Consider the following 21333-nt stretch of genomic DNA (forward strand, 5'->3'; position numbering starts at 1 on the left):
GGGGATGACCAATCAATCATATTATTATCCCATTAATATGATGGAGGACATAAGTTTCCAGACCCAGGCAGGCACTACTTCAGCACAGCCAGCAGTAAGAAAGAAATGAGAAGCATCATACTCACAGCAGCAGCAACTTGGCCAGTCCGCCCGCCTGCCACAAAGAATATTTTATGTGCTGAGACGTGGCGACCCACAGCAGCCTCCCTGTGTTAAAGGGGTCACCTGCTGGGTTACAAATGCCATCATTATCAGTGGTGGTGGTTAAAATCTTTCTGAAACTTAAAGAGGAACTTCAGCCTGTAAATGATAGACTTATTAAATGTCGTAGAGGGCTGAGCCTGTGGTTCTCTAAAGGTGGTTCATGGTGAATTCCGGTGTCCTCTGCTTGGAACGTGTGGTTAATAATCTTACCGATCCAAAATGAATCTAAAAGAAGCATTTAAAGGGAACTTATGAGTTAATGCTTTAATGAGGTAAAGTTAATTAATGCTCAACGTTTTTTTTCTTATTGGCTGCTTGTCCCAAACAGAAAACTTTGCACATGCAGAGCTGTGTCATAATTTTAAGGATACAACCTTTTAATAACAGCATGCAGAGCCAAGAGCACAAAAAACTATCTGAAACAGAGCTACAGTTTCCTAGGAGGCTGAAGCCTGATCTTAAAGTGGCTGATAATGAATTTAGGGGTGCAACAACAGGAAGCCATTAATAGTCTAAAGAAGGTGTGGTTGTAAGTGTTATTTATGCACAAGTCATTTTCATTTTTTGCTTTGAGTGAAATGTCTTTGGATGGTGTTCTTTAATCTTTCTCACTTCTTGATCTTGGGTTCTGGTGATGATAGAGTCACAAACAGTGTTTGTTTTAAAGGTCCTGATTGCATTTAAGGAGCATTTGACAGGGTAAGGTCATTTCATTAGTTATTCCATGAGTATCCATTATAGGAAAGTGTCTTTTGATGGTTGTTTTGGGGCCACGTGGAGAAGTGTTCTAACAGCCAGCTAATGGTCTTAAAGTTAAACTTCAGTATGTTAACAAGAAGTTAAATGTGACTTATTATACTCGTTTCCAGCTGCTTATTTCTAGTCTTAGGACTCTGGCATTGTAGCTTTGTGTAATTTATAGTTAATCTATTACCTGAAACAAGCCATTTAAACTTTATTTTACCTTTAATTTTATAGATCCACTAAAGCTGGGTTCTGTGAGTTTGTGGGAGACAAATGTTAATTATATGCAGTTATGTGAAAAACTTGTACTAGTATCACAGGCTTCTTTAACACATTCTTGCACTCTGGTGATCACAGTGATGACAGTAAAAGTATTTGTTTTATGGATCTTTACGTAGACCCTGGATGCCATTTATATACAGGTGAGGGGTAAGATAGCCTCCTTAGAAATGAATAGAAAAGGATACCAATGGGGTATCTGATGTTACAGGAGCAATAAATCTAATGTCTGCTTCAGATCCCTGTAATGCCTAACGGTTTACCCCATTTCCTTCAACACACTGAGGAATTTTGCAGTTTTAATAAAGCTTTAAGCTTAAAACAAATGTAAATAACGAGCGGGTGGTGTAATTATCTTTAATTACATGCTAAAAACAAACAGCAAAGAAATATCCTCAAATCAAATTTGAGCAAATCACAAATAATGTCATGAAGTTAAGCTGAAGTATTTTACTAGAATTTAACCAGTTCAGGTTAGCTGAGACTGGTGGGTTAAATGAGTTGGTTTCTAGATATGGTTTTGGAGATGACTTGATATTTGTTCTGTGCAGGATACAACTCTTTATAAATTGTAAAGGGCAGTTATTGATTTAAATCGAACACGGGGTCTTAGTCTACAATCTGCATTATTGCTTACAAGTATATCTGCCCTCCGAGGGGGAGTTTAAATATTTTGGCTCGGTTTCCACAGCACAGATGAAGCCTGGGCTGAGACACAAGCTTTTTCAATACGTTTCTGTGTAACAGTTTTAATCCACTACTGCAAAAATAACAAGCTTTAAATAAACCTTTAAATACATACATGCATCATTATTTAAAACAGACATTTTCAAATGTGAACCTCATTTTAATATCTAACCAGCTGGACGAAATTTGAAGAAGTCATCAAAACCATTTCTTCAAAAAAAGGAAAGACTTTCCATATGGGAGAAGCTCGTTGGAATTTCATGCATGACAATCCAGAGTAGTTGTCAGTGTAAGCTCTTTTTCTGTGTTTCATGCCCCTGTGGGAGTGTATTTGTGTTCATATTCAGCATATCAATGTTTCTCATTCAGCAGCTACCCACCCCCCTCTTTTTTTCTTTCTTTTAGTAAATATAGAGCCTTGCTGCTTCACAATTTCCACTCGAACGTGAAGAAAAAGGATCCCAGTGAGTAAGAAGAAACAGGAGAATGAAACAAAGGATGTCACGGTGGCAATGAGTAATGATTCACCCAGCAAAACAAACGCTCCCGAGGAGCTCTGAGAGAGACTCTCAAGCTGAGAATAGTCCTGCTCGGCCTCCGTGGGAGGAAGTCTGTAAAGGTTAAAACTCAGCTGGGATTCTTTCTCTGAATGAATATAATTCTGTGTCTGTATATATCAGCTTTATTTCATCTTTGTTTTTCTTATTTAACATACGCAACACCCCCAGGCTTGAGAAAACGACAGAAAACGTCTCAGTTAATGCCAGATCCTCCTTTGCTGTTACCCAGTATCTATTATCATCCTCCAAATGGACCTGATAATAAAGTTCAAGGAGCCTCAGCTGGCGAATCATTTGTCGGAGACTGCTTTTCCAAGAAGAATCTTCTCTCTCATTTTTTTTTTTTTTGAGGATGTCTATCGCTTTCCGGGGAGCAGGCCAGTAATGGACTCTAATGCAGCAAAGGAAATTATCCACTCATGTCCAATCACTACCTACGAGACACCGATCAATACCAGGTCCCCAGGGCTCAGAGGGAGACCGGGATCGTGCTGAGAGCAGGGAGGGCCGGGTGAACTGCTTCTCAACACATTGTGTTTAGGAGGGGTGGTGACTTAGGCCGTCTCTGAATCTACTTTTGAGTTTAACCTTCTGCCTGATGGGGCGGCGCCAATCTTCCTAATGAATTCAGACAGAGAAACTGAAATTTTCTTTCATATTTTTAGTTTTGTCTGTAAATATTTTATAATTTGTCTAAAAACAGCAGTTCTAATAATTCAGAAATTCATTAATTACTTAAGCTAAACGAGTTATACACCATATCAGACACAAGGCATGAAATCCTTTTTGTTGCCAGGTTGTAAAAAGTCACTTTTGCTGTCTTGAGGAGAAAGAAGAAAAATAATGTTATTAAAGTTATGATTCAGTCAGAAGAGCTGCAATAAATTCATAAATGAATAAAGAAAGTTTGACAGTTTTAAGTATTGCAAGGGATTTAACAGCTGACTCGTATAGCATCTAAAATAGACAGAAATCGAAACTCTTGCCTTGAGCTGACCTCTGATTGACAAAACTATTTTTAGAGCCATTCTGCAGCCTCAGTATAAGCTTTTAAATGGTTAATAAATGCACTTATGTTTTATTACTATGGTCACGATTTGTGGGAGAATAAAGGCTATGGAGACGATGCTAGGTGGAGCATCTCTAGCATAGCACTCCTGTTGTAGTTTTTCACTTTTTAACACATAATGAACTGTAGACAGTAAGTCCTATTTAATACAATATGGTTATTTTGCAAATTACGATCCATAGAATCAAAAAGGATCAATTCAATTTGTCTTAAAACCACAGTTGTGATAAGTCAGACTTTCATAAACTGCTTCAGTTATGCCAAACAAATTATAGACTGATGCATTTTACATCAGATATAAGAGATCAATATGAAATCTTTTTTTTTTTTGTCAGGTTTTTCCATCTTGAGTGTTTTACAGTGTGGCCAAGACATTGTTACCCAATGATGGCATCGGTTTCACTGTCAGGTCCAACTCTAAAAATTCCCAACCAGTAGAGGATGTAATGGTGGCTACATCCATCCTTTATGCAAGTCTATGAGTTTAGCTCCGAGTACGATTACATTTACCAGTGATCATTTCAGGTGAAGGTACAGTGAGAGGATTTTGTCACTCTGCTTTGCTGGGAGGGGAATTTTGCTAGCATGCTTTTCGCTCCACTTTTCTTGTGCAAATCTATACAAAGGTATTCTGAGTGATCATCTTTTATCCTGTGATGAAACATTTCTATTCTAATAGGAGGGGTCTCATCCAAAATGAAAATGGCTCCAGCAATGGGGTTTGAGTATCAACATAATGTGAACATATCTGAACACAGATGGGAGTGCCCGACAGTGCTCTCCAACTTAAACATACAGAATGAAAGAATATCATTTGGAAGAACTGCGTACACCATCGATTAGAGTTCCAGAGACTTGAGGAACCAATGGAGCTTTGAAGCTGTTATGGAGTTAGGTACTGGTCCAACACACTATTAGGACACCGTATGTTGGTTTTTTTCATTGTCACCTTTTATATCAACTGAAACACTGTTGGTACTGAAGGGAGAATCATTAGAAATATCCATTTATGAAATAATTATTGGATAAACAAAAATTCTGACCTGATCTCAAAGATAATTGCTACGTTCTACGACTCATCCCGAGAGTGAGAAAGATTAAGGAACACCATCCAATACCAAAGACATTTCACTCAAAACAAAAGATGTTACTCTCACTATGGTGCGAGGGGAAACGTCGGTGAATTGTGAAAGTGGATCAGATTCAACCTCTGTGGAAAAATAATATCTGCATGAGATTTAGTGCCAGTATGATCTTAGATATCTCAGTCTGGACTAAACTGGTGGACAGGCTGATGGACACTGCTGTCCTGAAGCCATGCTGCCAGCATGACTAAAAATAATTATTTCCATGAAAGTGAGGGGGAAGATAATCAAGCCCAGCTATGATCCAATCATTCAAATCTCTTTAATCACTCAATTTTTAAGCGGATGAAACAAAAAACACACCCCCTAATGAAAATAAGCTGCTAATTCGTTTGGGAGGAGGGGTCTTTACATGAATTTGGTTTATTTAACTCCATTTTAATTTCACAAAAACACCCTGAGGTAGATTTGTCACAAAAATGTTCAATGAGACAGTGTTCTATATCATCAGCTTCTAAAACAACCTGTATCAACCATCAGAAAGAAGTCTGTCTAGTTAGCATCACCTCCTCCAATGACTTCCACAGTGCTAACGCTTCTTAGCCATCTGCCCCATCCCTCTCCACGTCATCCTGATCAATTAGTCTCCTTCTCGCCGTCGGCCAGTCTGCATGGCCCCTCCTCCTCTGCTTTTCCTGTCGACTATGTCAAACAGTGGTGTGCTGTACGGGCAAAGAGCCCTAAACCCCTGAAACCATCAAGCCGCAAACACTCTCCCAGCCGACGAAAGGAAGTGGAGAGCCTGCCAAAGATAAAGTGGAGCACCACAAACAAATGGAGTAACTGAGCTCATTAATGTGGCAGCGCGGTGGGTCAGCATCCTGCCGAAGCCCAATCGGCTTTCGATTACATCATCTGCACGAGGCTCAGAGTCATTGATAAATCTGACGTATCTGAAAGCAGCAGAGTGATCATGGGAGGAAAATTGCAATGTCACAGTGAGGAAAAAAAGTGTTTTCAAATTTCTCATAAATGAAAAAGAATAAATATAGTAACAAGCATCCAAGTGTCATTGATAAGAGTAAATACTTGTGAAGTGAGGTGTTGCTTCTCTGACTGTGGTGAATTAAAAATGATAGAAAAACATAAATGGGAAACAAAGAAGAGAAATGTGGTAGTAAATATGTCATAACTGCCAACTTCAACCACTGTTGTGAACTGGACTTAATGATAGTTGTATATCCATCAACCACAACATTGCAATCACCTGTACGATACCACGTAAGTCCTCGTCCTGCAGTTGAAGAAGCTCTGATCTTGAGACTAGTCTTGGGCCTAAGAGGCTGTCTTCAAAATATTTAGGTGAACAGAATTATTTTGAAGTTGCATAAGTGTCCATTTACATCAGCATTTGGCTGAAAGGCACTTTATATTCCAATGTAAATACCCGATTTCTGAGATTGAAAACCCCCAACAATCAGACGATCCCCGAACAACAATTAGGGACGTGAGAGAAACAGAACGCTATTAAGACGAAGAAACCTCCAGACAGACTGACGTTATCACGATATATCATTCTTTTGCCCAACTATAAATATTTTTTTGCTTCAAAATCCACTGTGGTAACTGTACAAAACGTATGCACCTGACTGTATGTCTCATATGAAGGGCCTGTTTCATCTAGTTGGAAGCGAAGCAATCGTCACATTGTTGAAAGGATGAGGAGTTGATTGATTTAAGCACAAACAAAACAATGCTGATTTTAAAGATTCAGTTTTTTTCTATTTAAACACAAAATATAAAAAGTAAGGAAACATTGCATCAGGAAGACTGCGATGTATGCGGTAAATATCAAACATTTATTTAGTTGAATTGGTTCCGATCATGTTGAACGACAAAGATGAAATCCTATCAGTTAAATAAGTTTTGTCCAAAGTATTAAAACAGTTTCTTATCATTTATGTAATGTAGCTTTTACAGGATTTATATAATTTCAAAAAGAACTCATAAGTGTGATTCGTGTCCTTGATCTGTTTTCAAACAGGCTGTTTTCAAAATGAAGTCGATAAGAGCTTCCAGGATCTCTATCACAATTTCAAGGAGATTTACAGAGAACCTGCACTTTGTACAGCAGCATTTGAGAGATGACAGATGATTTTTTTTACCAAAGTAAATTAAAGGCTCTAAAAAATTCAAGAAGCTTTATCGAAGATCAAAGATAAAGATTTACCACATCAAAGATTCCCTGCAATCGTCAACCCTCAAAACTGGCATTAGTGCATTACTTTAAACGCAACAAAGAATGACTGTAATCAGGTTTTCAGTATAGGCTGTACACAAAAGATGGGTGGACCCAATGGAGAAATGCTTGAAACCTGCATTTTTTCACTTTATCTATGACCTTTTCTGATGAGCATTCACTGGTTTCAACTCATATTTAACACAACATTTTAAATTTTGGGAATCTTGGTCGTATTTAGAGTAAAATAGTTGATGAAGAAGAACATAATTTGAGGTCTTGGCTACCCTGTGATAAATAAGGATCCAGAGTATAACCCTGTAGTATCTTTTGGTTTCCTGGTCTAATCCACACATTACTTATGACATCTCGCTTAAAAGTGTGACTGACAATTTTCTGTGTTTGAGGCTTAAAAACAAGACTTCACAAACCAGTGAGTGACACAATGGCCACATCCATCCTTTTCATACAGTCTGTGCGTTTGACGAGCCCGATTTCTGTTCCTACCACTGTTCAAGGACATCTGCCTGATTTCTTGGAGTTAGTGAAGATGTTAAACTTCAGAGCTTGCCAGTCCTTTTCTCATTTAGCTCCGTCCTGTTATTCAGTCCGAGTTTAGAACATAACTTGGGCTCTGAAGTGCTTCTGCTTGATGGTGTTGTGGCTTATGCCCATCTTCAGCATCCACTTGGACTTCATCATCTGTACATACTGCATGTCTTTCTGTTTCTGATTGAGGGCACTGTTACCTAAGAGACAGAAAGATGAGGGAGTTAGTAACATGTGAGCAGTGTGTCAGAATATCAAATCGCAGAGGTTTTCTCAGTTAAAATTTGATAAACAATGAGCACAAGGTGTCACATCGACCACAGACAGCAGCAAATGACACAAATTTAAATTAAAACAGTAAAGCTAACATTTTGTCATAAGTGATTCTTGTGACCATTTTTTTGGTCTTAAAATATACATTTTCATTATTATTTGCAAGTAAAATGTAACACGTTCGCCTTCTGGCCACAGTAATAAAGCTAAAAATTGTTGCCATTATTTAACAGCCCAAATGGGACAGTCTGCGATGAGCTGCATGGAGCAGGGCCACCAAAGTGTGCAGCAAAGAGAGGAGAAACATGCAAAGCCAACGACATCTAAAGCCATCAAACAATGCTCTGTGGAACTCCTTAGAAATTTACCAAAATCTCTCTACAGGAGGGGGAGATACAGGAGAGGTGGAGGAAGATCTCAGCCTGGGTGTTTATTGTCTTATGTAGTCTGGAAGAAGAGTGGATGGTGGGGTGGGTGCAGTTTTCTCTGTGGTGGGGTTGGGTGGACTGTCCTGGGCTCTGTGGGGCCGGGAGGCGCTGCTGCGCTGGGCCCCGGTCTGGATGGGCCTGGGCCCCCTTTCCCTGGTGGGTCGCGGAGTATGGGGGTGCCTACTGGGGTCAGCGGGGGGGGAGCTGGCCCCAGGGAGGGGTCACTTGCCCCTCCCTTCCTTCCCTCCCCATCTCCAGCTGCCTCCCTCTTCCCGCTCCATCACAACCACCCACCTTGGAGTAGGGGTATGTCACCAGGGTGCAGAGGAGGCCACCCCCCCCCTCTGTCCCCTTCTGGCTGCCTCTGCCTCAATTTTATCCCACAACTTAGACATTCACATTACTCACACTCTCATTACACATACATATAGGATCTTGGGGGTGGGCACGATACACGGAATCCAAAGTACCATCAGGGTGTACACCCCACCCCTGGCGTCGTTGCCCACCTCTCAATGTTAAATACACGTAGACATTGAGGGCCAGCAGGTGGGACTATGCGCTTACCTGCTGCTCTCTGGCAGGTAGCTCCATGCCCTCCTGGGTTTTAATTGCACCTTAGAACACACATGCATCAACACTACAATGAGCGGGTGGAGGGAGGTTTGGAGTCTTCTCTCACCCCCATTCTCTGCGACCTGCTGGAGCGGGGGGGCTAGGAGGAGGAGTTGGCCGTCCAACTGCGGTCTGGAGTGTGGGGCCTCCCTGCTGCTGCGGAGTCGGGGCGGTCTGCCTCCCCCCACCGCAGGGAAAAGGGTAACACCACCTGGGTCTGGGTGCAGTTCCCCCCCCTCCAGGGGCAAGGGTACCTAGACCCGGGGCTTAGAGTACGCTTGGGGAGCGTGATCGTGTGTACAGCGTCTCTTTATGTCTGTCTCCACGTTGGTTGAGTGTGGAGTAAGTGCATATGAGAGCATGAGGGTGGGAATGGATGTTTGTGTCTGTGTGTGCCTGTATGTCTGTGTCTATATGTCAGGTTGGGTGTCAGGCGCCACCTCTCTGGGGACATCTTAGGCCCTCCAAGGTTTGGAGGCCTATCTCCCCCTACCACCACTTCCCCTGCCAGTGGCGGACTCCCTCAGGTGTCGGTGCGTTGGTGGTTCTTTGTGTCCGGGGATGGGCGTCCAGGTACACACCGGCTCACTCGTTGGCGGCCGCTTATCGGGGCCTGGAGCCTGGGGCTCGCTCGGGCCACTTCGGAGGTGGGGTGCCCCCGGCTTCTCGGCCTGGGGCTCGGTCACTCAGGCACGGCTGGCTGCCGGCGGAGCTCACGGGCGCGTCACTGCAACCCCCCCTGGCTTCTGCTCCGCGGCTGCTGAGTGAGCCCTCATCTGGGACTCTCCTCAGCTCTTTCTGGGACAGTGGCGCGGCTGCCCCTCTGTTGGTCTTCCTTGGTCTCTTGTGTTCTGGGGGCCTCTGGATGTCTGGAGTTTTGATCTCCTCCATACCTGCTTCATGCCCTGGAGGACGGGGCTGTGGCCCCCCCACACCCTCTAGCAGATCATTACATGAAGGAACCTTTTAAAAACAAGCGCGTCCATGCTCACAGGTGTACACACGGGTGATCACACCCACAAACTACACCCTTTTTGGCTCCTACCTCAAAGCACACTGTGTTCTGTTGATCTTATGTGCTGCACAATAATGTTTAATATTTAGTATTTACTGTCATATTCCCATATATCATTGTGATGTTGTTTATTCTATTACTCTTGTTCTCTTCTGCTTGTTTTCTTTTTTCTTTCTCAGCAGGTGACCCAGGTGATTGATATATGCATTTTCTTTTCTTTTTTTCTTCTTTTTTTTCTTTTTCTGCTCATTCTGTTGGTTTTTGCCCTTCTCCCCCGTCCCTCTTCTCAGCTGTTTCTCTTTCCCTCTCTTTCTCCCCTTCTTTCCCCCAGTCAAGTCTGTCCCATGTTCAGTAAGTGAAAATAAAATAAACAATAAAAGGTGAATCAAATGGACCATTATGGCAAGGCTGGGATGGTCAATTTGGTAAAGTAAATCCGTTGGGCATCTTTCTTTGCCTTTAGACAACAATTCTGATGGCAAAAGAGCCAAACGGGACAGGCAAAAAAAAAAAGAAAAAAAAAAAAGAAATTTACCAAAATGAGTCTCGATGCTAAATAATTGTTCAATATGTCCCTGCAAATATTGAGCAAAAGTGTTTTTTTAAATGCCTTTACCACTCCAAAAAAGGTTGACATTTTATACATTAATATAAATGTTATATGACTGAAATAATGGCAGTTAATCATTTGTGCATGTGTGGCTTAACTTCAAACAGCTAGCACTGTTGTTGGTCCTATCTGTGCATAATAGTCTAGTTTGTTCCACAGAAGACAGCCAAACAAAGCAAAGCTACCAAATCTGTTTACAAATGGGTTTAACTTAGTAAATAAGTAAGAACCACATAATTAACAGTGACTAATATGTTTCAATCCTAACTGATGCTTCGCATTTAACCCTCCTGTTATGTTGGTTTCCTGGAACACCATTTATGGTCCTGGGTTAATTGACCCGGGGCACATTTACTCATCCAAAAGTGTCAGAAACACTGGCATTGATTATTTTACAATTTTCTTTTATAATTTTTATTTTTTTTGTTTTCTGTAGTGATGCAGATGACGTGTGACATCTCTTCTGTTCTGGGTCAATCTGACCCGCAACATAACAGGAGGGTTAAAAAACAAACAAACAAAAAAAAACCCAAAAAACCCCAAACAAAAAAAAACATGTTGGACGACATATTCCATGATTGTGGAAAAGAGATTATTCTGTTTCAGAAGGTTCAAACTAATAGTCTGCATCAAGCAAAGAAAACAATTGAGAAAAAGAATTAAACTACTACAACTGGGATAAGAACTATACATATACATTTGGAAAGTGTTGCTCAGTGTTGTGAACATCAACTACTTCAGCTGTTAGTGAGGGTAGGGGCCGTGTGCCTGCCTGTCTGCAGCATTGCTAAAGGTGGTCCAACAAAATATTAGATTGTATAACAACCACTGGGCACCTACTCGGTCCATCGCCATTTGTGTTTTAAGGGGGGAATCTTTGCATGAATTTTTCTTTTGGCAGTCCTTTCCCACTGGCTCAGTACAAGTCCTGGTGCAGAGCCAGTCCAACTTTGATGCCTAATGATAATCATCCAAGCACTGACATCAGTGGAAGCAATCATATTAATGCTCAGTAATTTGGGGAGTAAAAGCGTATTTCAGAATTAAACTGTAAAGCTCAGTTGCCAAATAGTGCCAGAAGGTGGCGTTTTTGTTTTTTTTGTTGTGTTGACACTGATCTTCTGCTCTGCGATTTATTGTTAGCAAATATATTGCCATTTAGGGCCCGAGCACTGAGAATGCGAAGGCCCTATTGTATCTGCTCCGTTTCTTCTTCTTCTTCTTATTATTATTCAGGCAAAACAAGCGCCTTTTTGAGGGCTCAAAAACTCGTGAAATTTTGCACATGCATCAGGTCTGGTGAAAAATTTCGTATTTTAATTGTTTTACATATGAGCACTGGGAAATGGCTCTAGAGCGCCACTTATGCGTTGTTAAATGCAGCCCTACGAACACATCGTTTGAGCTACATGTATGAAATCTGGCACACGTGTGTATCATTCCGAGACGAACAAAAAAGTCACTGGGCCCATTGACGCAAACCCAACAGGAAGTCCGCAATTTAAAAGTGAAGGTGACATTTTGGCTCTAATTTTGCCATTTCCATGCCTCGAACTTCTGCGAACTCCTCCTTGGGATTTGATTGCATAAACTTCATCTTTGGTCAGTGTCAACTACACAACTGGGCCATGTTAAATTCCGGAGATTTTGAGTTTTCGGGATACGGTGAGGCCGTGGCGCCATGGCGAATTTCGATGACTCGCCATGAAAATCTTATTGCCTCTCACTCTGTCATACATTGTCCGATCTGGACCAAAGAGCACACATATGATAAGGCTCCACCCCTGAACATATTTCAACTGCCACATTTGACATCGGGGAGAGCGCCACCTTTTGGGAACAGGAAATGTCATGTTTTACACTTTGGGATACAGTATTGTGATGGGTGACATCTGCAACCTCAAAATTCTCCAGGAAAGCATTAAGGAGTTGGTCTTGGGTTACAGTGAAAGCTGTGAGTTTTCGCAAAAGGGTGTGACCTCAGCGGCATGGCGAATTTTCATGTCTCACCATGAAGAAACAAATTAGTATAACTCAATGAAATCCAGTCTGATCAGTACCAGACTTTACAGACATGATGCCAGACCCGCCCTGAACAGATTGATATGCCCATTGTCAGGAATACGCAGAGCGCCACCTAGTTGGAACAGGAAATGTCATGTCTTATACTTTGTTGTACTGATTTTCACAGGTTCGTCGTGGCCACCTCAAAAGCGATGAATATCACCATCAGTCCCTCATGATGCTTCAGTGCGAAAATTGTGACTTTAAACTGAACGGCACACCCTGGCGGCAACGCTGTTCACCATGAAAGATGAAGTGGTTTTTGAGGGGCTTGGAAAGTTCAAAAAGTCTTGAAATTTGGCACACAGCTCCAATGTCATGAAAGCTCTTGTTTTGTGATCATTTTCATTGAATAGCACAAAACTGAACAGCACCCCCTACAAAATGTCAAAACATCAGCCCCTGCTCTGTGTTTCATCTACGAGTCTGAAACCTGGTAAGCTTATGGAAGATATCAAGATGTACAAAAAAGTCTCTTGGAGCAATATCCCAAATCCAACAGGAAGTCAGCCATTTTAAAATTAATGTGTCATTTTGGGGACATTTCCCCTCTTTTCAGGCTCCGTATTTTGACGAACTCCTTCAAGGGATTTCGTCAGATTGACGCGATCTCCAGTGCGTGGAATCTAAAGACCTTTGTGATGTTAAATTGCAAAGCTTTTTACGTTCAGGGAAACGGGGTGGTCATGCGACACGTGGAGTTTCAAACACTCGCCAAAAAGCAGTAATCTGCTGTCACTCAAAAACACAAAGTCCAATCTCTCCCAAAGGTCGCAGGCATGATGAGACTCGAGCTCGGAAATGTTTGTTATGCCATTTGTCAATAATCGTAACGCTGCTTGCAGCTTTAATTGTATTTGTATCTGTTATTGCTCTTAATTGGTTCTGTGAAGCACTTTGGCATACCTCTGGTTTTAATGTGCTATATAAAATTGTATTGTATTCTATTGTATAGCTGTGTGTTGTTTGGCTCTCTGTTTTTAATCGGGCTATATAAATGGAATTATTATTATTATTGACCTTTATCACCAACAGCAGCTGAATAATGAAGCTCCCAGGAGTTTCTGGGTATTATTTACAAGAATTGAGGAAGGATTAATAACTGAAAATCATAATGCTGCAGGCTGTAGCATAGCGATACAACAATGAATAATGATCTGGACTAAGATCCTCAAAGATGATTGGATAAACAGAGGAAATTCAGCTCTGCACTATAGAAAATCATGTTTCTTATTAAAAACCTTTCCACAGCCACATCTTTTTCTAAACCTCTTAACACTTAGAATCATTATTTTCTTCTATTGCATTTTTAAGACATAGTAACATCATTGATTAACCATCATCTTCATCATCATCTTGTAGCTCAGCTTGCTACAAAAGAATAGTGCTAACAGTAATGGTCTCCAAGGGTAGAATGACTGCTGAACGGCGCACACAGTCTACGCAGCATGTGGAGGAGTAACAAGCCTAAGCTAACACAGTAAAGGCTTTGACATGGAAACAGGGTCGACAACTCATTGCTGAACAAGCAGGCTGCACTGTCATAAAGTCATAAAAGTGATTCATAAATTGAGCTGCGACAAAACTTACTAACTAAATGATATCATGCTTTTTGACGAGTGTTTACTGACTCTTACCTGTATCTCCTCCCCAGCCGAGGGATTTGTACTGCCGGAGCACTCTGCCAACGGCGTTCTTATTGTGGGTCAGAACCACCGCTCGCTGGGCTCCGAACCGCTGTTTGTAGTACCTCATAAGAGAGCGGTGGCCAATCTTAGCACCTGAAGAAACACACAGCAAAGACATGGATTCTGTTACAACAGAGAAATCTAAAGAAAGACTTGCTCAGCAGTTCTGCAGCAGCAATCAATTCTGCCATGTTTTTCCAGTCGGACAAGGCAAATCAGACAACGATAAAGTGCTAATTATTTTTCTTCTTAAGATAAGATCAACAGGAAATAGAAGAGGCCAGCAGTGAGTAAGCAGTTATCCAAATGTACTGCTGGTGGCTCACCCTTTCATTGATTTTAGTAATAGTTATTTAATATTTTTACTATCCAAAAAATCCCAACAAAAACGGCAAAGTTAATACATACTTATATGTATTATTTTCCAAATTTACTAAACCCATTAAGATGTTGCCTGTTGTTTTTAATAGGTTCCAAATTTGTAAATTTAGAATGTACACAGCATTTCAGACAGGGATGATTATGAAATTATTGATATTATGAGCTGATGCAGTTGGTCTGAACAGGTTATATTTTCATAGGACTAGATATCATTAAAACTACAGAATGTGCCTTAATTCCTTAATTTTGGAATCATCTGAATTTATCACATCTTTCTTGTGTTCTTCTCTTACTAAAACCCCCAAATTCCAACAGCTTGTTAACTGAAAGTAACTTTCATTCTTCAGACGGAGCAAACTATCAAAAAAAATCAATGGTGGAGTCTTGCAAATTAATTTATTTCAACATTCCTGACCAAAAGGACTACAAATATTAATTATTGTTTATATGTGATTATTTTACAGGTTGTTGTTGTTAATACACCACAGCATATATCTAAATTTGGACAATCAGCATTGCGGTCTGAATCTATGTGACCCATTACCAACTAAAAACCAAATCGGTGCCGATTTTTATGTTAGCTATGAAAAGTTTAGAGTTATGGCTTATAGAGCAAGCATTCATATAATTCCTTTACATACATTTAAGACTTGACCAGGATTTCCAATTATAAAAACTAATCTCATTTCAAGTCACCTGAAGGGAGCATCAGCTCCATCGTCTCGTCGTCATATTCCAGGTTCTTGTCATCAGCCAACTCTTCATCATCCATTTCAGCATCCTCCCCCTCTTTTCTGTCAGGGTAACTATTCCTGTTGGCAAAAGAAAAGTGAAAATCAATGAGCCTTTGATGGGTTTAACGAAGCAAGATGCATTATATCCATTCCCACTAAACAAAAAAGGACCCTATTTGCTAAACATTAAAGAGAGGCTCTGGTTAAAAGTCTTTATTACCTGAAGTCATAGAAGTCTGCAAACTCCAGGGCGGCATCGCCATCTGTGAAGAGCTTACAGTGGCTTTTGTCTAACATGTGACTCTGTACTGCTTCTGATGAGTAAAATGAACGCCCCTTTTCGTTACACCATAAGCACACGTTCCCAGCACCGACTTTTTCTCCTGTAAAACAAATAAATTTTAAAAAATTGTTAGAGCACAAAAGAAAAAAAAACATTCATGTGCAAAAGAATGTTTTATTTTTTATGTATGTGATAATCCTGACCACATCTTTCTGTAACTACACCATTATATTAATACAAGCCTTGCTGCTGCAATTTTACAGTCAAAACTCACCGAGGTAACGGATGAGGCCCTTCAGATCTACGAGGAACTCCACATCAGGGATGAAGAAACTGTGGACTTTGGTCATGTGTGTGACGTTCTTCATGAGGGACTTGGAGTGGTGGGAACAGAACAAGCAGTCAGTGACGGGGATGGAGCCGGGTAGAGCGGGAGGTTGGGTGTCAGACAGAGCGGTGGACTCTCCCTCCTCCTGATCCATCACCTCCTCTTCATCATCTGCCTCCATCTCATCACCATCATCGCCCTCATCATCTTCATCTACATCCTCCCAGTCTTCTGCAACATTTTTATGGAAATACATTCAAACTAAGACAACATGACATTTTCACTGCTTTTTCCCCTCTAAATTTAGTGCAAGTGTTGATGTCAACATTCAGTTTATAATGTTCTGTGGGTGCGGCAGGACATTCAGACAGTTGAGAAATGCTTTTTATTTCATTTAATCTGCTCACCTTTACCTTCACCAGCTGTGCCACCTTCTTCTCTTTCTCGCCTCTTGGCTTGCTCCTCCAGCCACATCATCCTGGGAGGTTTATCCAGCTTCTCAGTTCTCTGCTTTGTTGCTCCTTGTGAGGTCTGTGCATGGTCTTGCTTGGCAGGGCTCGATCTCTGCTGTTCTTTCAGCGCCTGTTGCAGGGCCTTATTCCTTGCGTCATTATCCACCTTTTCATCACTAAGCCCCTTCTCCAGGTTCTTCTCATTCATCTTCTCCACTCTCCTCTGGGCAGCGAGAAGGGTCTGCTTTTCGGCCTGTTGGTGTTTGTGGGACTGCAGGTGGTTCTGGTAAGCATTGGCGCTGGAGAACTTCTTGTTGCAGATGGTGCAGTACTCAGTGGCTGATGCATCGGTCAGCTGCTGGTCAGCAGCGGCCCTCTGAGCGAGGACACGTTCCTGGAAGTTTTCAGCAGTGACGGGGGGCATGTCGGCCACCTTCCGCTTCAAGTTGTACCGATGCCAGTCTGTTTTATAGTGTGCACGCTGCACCTCACCATCTGCGAAAGCTACTCGGCAGCTGATGCAAGTATATGAGGCCATGGGAACCTGGGGATTCAAGTAGGTTTACTTTCAGCATATAGCACAAAAAAACCCCAAAAAAACAACAACAAAAAAAAAAAATCACAGGCATCTCAATGTAGAGATGTTTAGCCGTAAACAATTTTATTTAAAAGAAAGTTGGTTCTCTGGAGTTGGTTATGTCTAGTTTGTTAAATGTTTTATTTTGTTTGCCCTTTCTGATGCTTCTTAACGATACCATTAAAATTAGCCCTTAAAATCTGAATTTTAAATGCAAGATTAACTGAAAAAACGACGTTTTCACGTACAAACATTCACCGTTGTTTTATGTGACAACCATAAAATGCATATTTTTAAAAAAAAGAAAACCACGTGTAATGTTTATACATTTCCTTTTCAGACACGTGATGACGTCATTATTTTTAATGACCCGTCTGTATATGGATGTTAGCTAGGAGGGTTAGCATACGGAGCTAGCCATTAGCCGGCTAGCGTTGTGAAGTCACGTGTTTACCTAACCACGCAGATTATTAACGATACTACACGCACACTGAATCTAAAATAGCTGCTACAACATTCAGTGTTTACACGGTGGCGCTGCGCTGTTCCGAAATAAACGTACTGGGCAGAAACCAGCTCGGAAATTTCACGCATTTCACCGCAAACACTGAAGCTAACAGCAGCTAAAATCATACGTTTGTAACGGTGACGACAGCAGCACATTACCACCACCGACTCTCCACCAATATTTACTCACCTGTTCAATGAGATGACTTCTCCGAAAAAGGTGTTTTAATCACTTTCTGGTATGTGCGCACCTGTCTCAATTCCGTAACTACACCACAAAAACACGAGGATGACTTCCTGGTGAACTTTGAACTTCCTTTTCGTGGTGGGGTTTTTTTCTGATCTGGCGCATCACTGCCACCTACCGTGTATAAAACGGTTCCTGTTATACAAGGATGGCTAATCTTTCACAACAAAAAGCTTTTATTGTGAACTGAAACTCAAGTAAAACAAAGGCTAGCCGTTAAAAAAAAATTTTTTTTAAAAAGAGGAAAAACAACTTGAGAGCTAAATATATATATAGAGAGAGACATATAAAGAGACACAGACATGTCTTTGGACGTTTGGATTAAGCAGGAGTACCCACGCAGACACGTGGCCAGCTGGTGGATTTAAACAACGTAAACCCCAAATATTCTTGCTGTGAGGCCATAGTGCTAACCACTAACTGTGGGCAGATTTTTTGGTTTTGTTTTGTTTTTAAGTCAGATCTGTGATGGTAATCAGTTTAACCTGGGTGATAAACTGAAAGGGTATAGGCTTGAACTGTTGGATTTTATTCCCACTGCTCTCAACACCTGTCTTATCTTCTGGAGGTATCTTGCATCCTGATTGTTATTCCCTCTGGTCTGCCCTTGTGACATTTTTCCCTTGTAGCTGAGTGTACACACTGAATGGATCTTTGGATCCAAACAGGCCATTTATTTTCTTGGCCTCTGCTTCCGTCGTATATTACTACTATAGTTCCCAGAGCTGTCTTTGTTTGGTAATGGTAAATGGCCTGCATTTGTATAGCGCTTTTCTAGCCCATAGGACCCCAAAGCACTTTACACTACATTCAGTGATTCCTGCACATGTGATGTGACAATAAAAGTGATTTAAAATACAAATAGTACAAATAAATAAATTAAGACAAAAAAGAAGAGAATATTGAACTGTGAAACAGAGATGTGTGCAAAAGAGCTATGAGCTTAATATGCAGGATGACCTGATGTGCAAAAAATTATTATTACTGTTCAAAAATAGATCAGCTGTTCAGAAGCCTGATAGCAGTGGGAAAGAATGAGTTGTTGAGTCTGGATGTTCTGGATTTCACACTTCTGAAGCTTCGTCTGCAGAAGGAGAAGTGTGAACAGTCTGTGTTGGGGGTGTGTGGCGTCTTTGAGGATGGAGGCAGCTCTCCTCTGGACTCTGCGATGGTAGATGCTCTGCAGAGAGATCAGCAGAGTCCTGATGATCTTCTCCGCGGTTGTTATCACTCTCTGTAGGCGTTTGCGGTCCACAGCAGTAGTGCAGTAGTGCTGCCGTACCACGCAGTGAACAAAAAATAGACACTTTTCTTTTGTTCATTTGGCATCATTAGCTGGTTATTTAAACAGGACCATTCATCACTCATTTGATGTCCAGTAGTCAGATTGAAGTTCAGTCTCTCCACATTCTTTATTAAGATTGCATCAATGTTTTTTTAATCCTGCAGATGGCGCTATTGAGCCAAACACCAACACAGTATCAACACAATGTTGATACTAATCCGTCCCCCTGTACTTTTCCACGGCTGGTACTAGCAACAGCAGCGTCCTCTGACTACAAAGGCTTATTGTTATGAATACTATTATTGACAGTTGGTTCATTTGACACATTTGCATTTATTTTTTAGGGTTTTTTTTCTTAATTTTTCAGCTACTTCTTCCACATTAAACTCTGTTGTGCTAGGTGCATGAGCACACAGTGAAGGTAGGGGAGGGGCCCGGTGTTTTAAGAGATTTCGGTCAGGCCTCTTCCGGGGTGTAGGGGGCCCTCGGGCCTTCGGCCTCTGGGCCTGCGGCTCGGTTCACTCTGGCACAGCTGGCTGCCAGCAGAGCCGGCGGGCACGCCTGTCCAGCCCCCTCTGGCTTCTGCTCTGTGGCTACTGGGTGACCCCTCATCTGGGACTCTCCTCAGCTCTTCCCAGGAGGTGGCATGGAAGTAACACGTGCACACCAAGACTCATACAATGACATGAGAACTTTACACTAGGACTGGGGACAAATGGACATGGAGCTATGACAAACTGGGGAGACTGAAGGTAAACAAGAACAGAGATAAAGACCAAACACAGAGACAAAACTAGAGCAGACTAGACATGGAAGGGGAACCAACATAACAAAACAAGAAATCAAGAATTATAAATACCAAACTCAGAGGCACTAGAAAGTAAGATACTCAGGAAGCACATAAATTATCTCTTAATTCCAAGGAAATTAATCACAAGTTCAAAATAAACTCAAAAACTGAGTCAATAACCCAGGACGTCCAGATGAACAGAATCAACTTTCTGGGATGCCCATCAAATGGGCATTTTATATCTTATATGATACTTACATAAATGTGATTTCATACAAGTGGTACTGGCAAGAGGAGGGCAAGAAGAAGAGGAAGGAATTTATACAACGTGTGTGACTTGACTCATTTTCCGTTCACCATCAGCTTCTTTAAGGCTTGACGATACTATGTTCTTCATAAAATTTCTATAAATGTTTGATTGTGGAGATTGTATTCATGAGAGTAAAAGTCTGTTACTAATAGCAAAACGTGATTTAACAAACAGTTGATTACTAACTAATTCAAATGCTATGACCAGAGTTTAAATAAATAAATAGGGTTCAGTTATTCCTTTGCCAATTATTGTTCAGTAATAATGAACATTTTGAGTGCATTCCTGCTCTTTGCATATAATGATGGTAGAAGTACTGATGATACAATCATTCTTTTGATATTTATCGCATTTAAAGAATTATTTAACTTGTCTACAGTTATTGTTTATGAATATAAGCTCAGTACTACAGCTCATACTCTACTGCCTCACACACGACTTAAAAACATGATGTGTGTGTCATTGTGTATAAATTTCTATTCATACACAGGCATAATTTCAGAGCCATTAATTACATAAAGGTCAAGCAAGTACATTTTCTTTTTGGTTCCAGAAAAAGGTCAACTTAAGCTCTGAGTCACTTACTGGGGTAACAGACTCTGAACCCTCTGTAAATGACCTCATTAATATTTTGTAAAGTGTTTTGTAAAGTTATGAGTTACTATTATATTGTTGGACCCAGTGGGTGCTTTTATTTTGAAAGTCACAGAGCTACAAGGTGCCGTAAATCAAGTGGCGTAAACCAAATAGCAGAAGCGCGAGTTATGCTATATGGTTAATGGACGGGAATGGGGAAAAGAACGGCTATTAAGGTGCAACACTGAGTTGAAAGCAGTTTCTTAGCACCTGGTTGATGAGGGAACAAGGTTCGTAACAAAGTTTGTCCTGTGGATATGTACCTTGTTGTTTTACGGAGCATATAGCTGCTGACTGCTACTAAGGATAAAGGCTAAGTTTTCACCCACTAGAGGGCGCTAACGTATCTCGTCATGTTTAGGCAGCGATGCAACGATTTCACTTATATGCTAAATTTGTTTCACTGTTATATGTTATGTAAGGTAAAGATAATTACTTTGTGATTAATGAGTAAGTCAAAAGGTTAAAGGTAATACACTGTTTGATTTACTAATAGTCTTTTATTCTGTATGTTGTAGCTCTTACGGTGTGTTCACATACACGGCTGTTTAATAAAAGGATTGTGAACCATCAGTTTGAGAGGCCATCTTTTCAACCGGGGATGCTGCACCCTCTGACTCCTCCTGCTGTGCCTGAACAGACCAATTTAAACACTGATATCCCAGTTAGCACAAGCAGACTAACACCCACCCCA

General features: G+C 41.1%; 1 protein-coding gene across 2 annotated transcripts; it reads right to left on the bottom strand.

Moving 5' to 3' along the window:
- Positions 1–6468: 6468 nt before the first annotated feature.
- On the bottom strand, positions 6469–17705 carry znf622 (zinc finger protein 622). Of its 2 annotated transcripts, none has more exons than XM_082512821.1 (7): positions 17562–17705; positions 16249–16831; positions 15782–16066; positions 15445–15607; positions 15187–15302; positions 14059–14202; positions 6469–7616 (listed from the first exon to the last, which is right to left on the bottom strand). In XM_082512821.1, exons 2-7 carry the CDS (start codon positions 16823–16825, stop codon positions 7483–7485), a joined length of 1419 nt encoding a protein of 472 aa, XP_082368947.1. In that variant the 5' UTR covers positions 16826–16831; positions 17562–17705; the 3' UTR covers positions 6469–7482. The 2 variants fall into 2 exon arrangements, with proteins under 2 accessions (XP_082368947.1, XP_082368946.1); XM_082512820.1 differs by having other exon boundaries at positions 16243–16831; positions 17562–17704.
- Between the last annotated feature and the right edge of the window lie 3628 nt (positions 17706–21333).

Source organism: Aulonocara stuartgranti (assembly GCF_965226115.1).
Source record: "Aulonocara stuartgranti genome assembly, chromosome: 18".
In the NCBI taxonomy this organism is placed as follows: domain Eukaryota; kingdom Metazoa; phylum Chordata; class Actinopteri; order Cichliformes; family Cichlidae; genus Aulonocara; species Aulonocara stuartgranti.

Excerpts from the sequence above, each read along its gene's own strand:
- znf622 (XM_082512820.1), bottom strand. The coding sequence starts at position 16,825 with ATGGCCTCATATACTTGCATCAGCTGCCGAGTAGCTTTCGCAGATGGT. Across the intron at positions 16,067-16,242 it reads CACAGCTGGTGAAGGTAAAG|AAGACTGGGAGGATGTAGAT; the intron begins GTGAGCAGATTA and ends AAAATGTTGCAG. Across the intron at positions 7,617-14,058 it reads CGGCTGGGGAGGAGATACAG|GTAACAGTGCCCTCAATCAG; the intron begins GTAAGAGTCAGT and ends TCTGTCTCTTAG.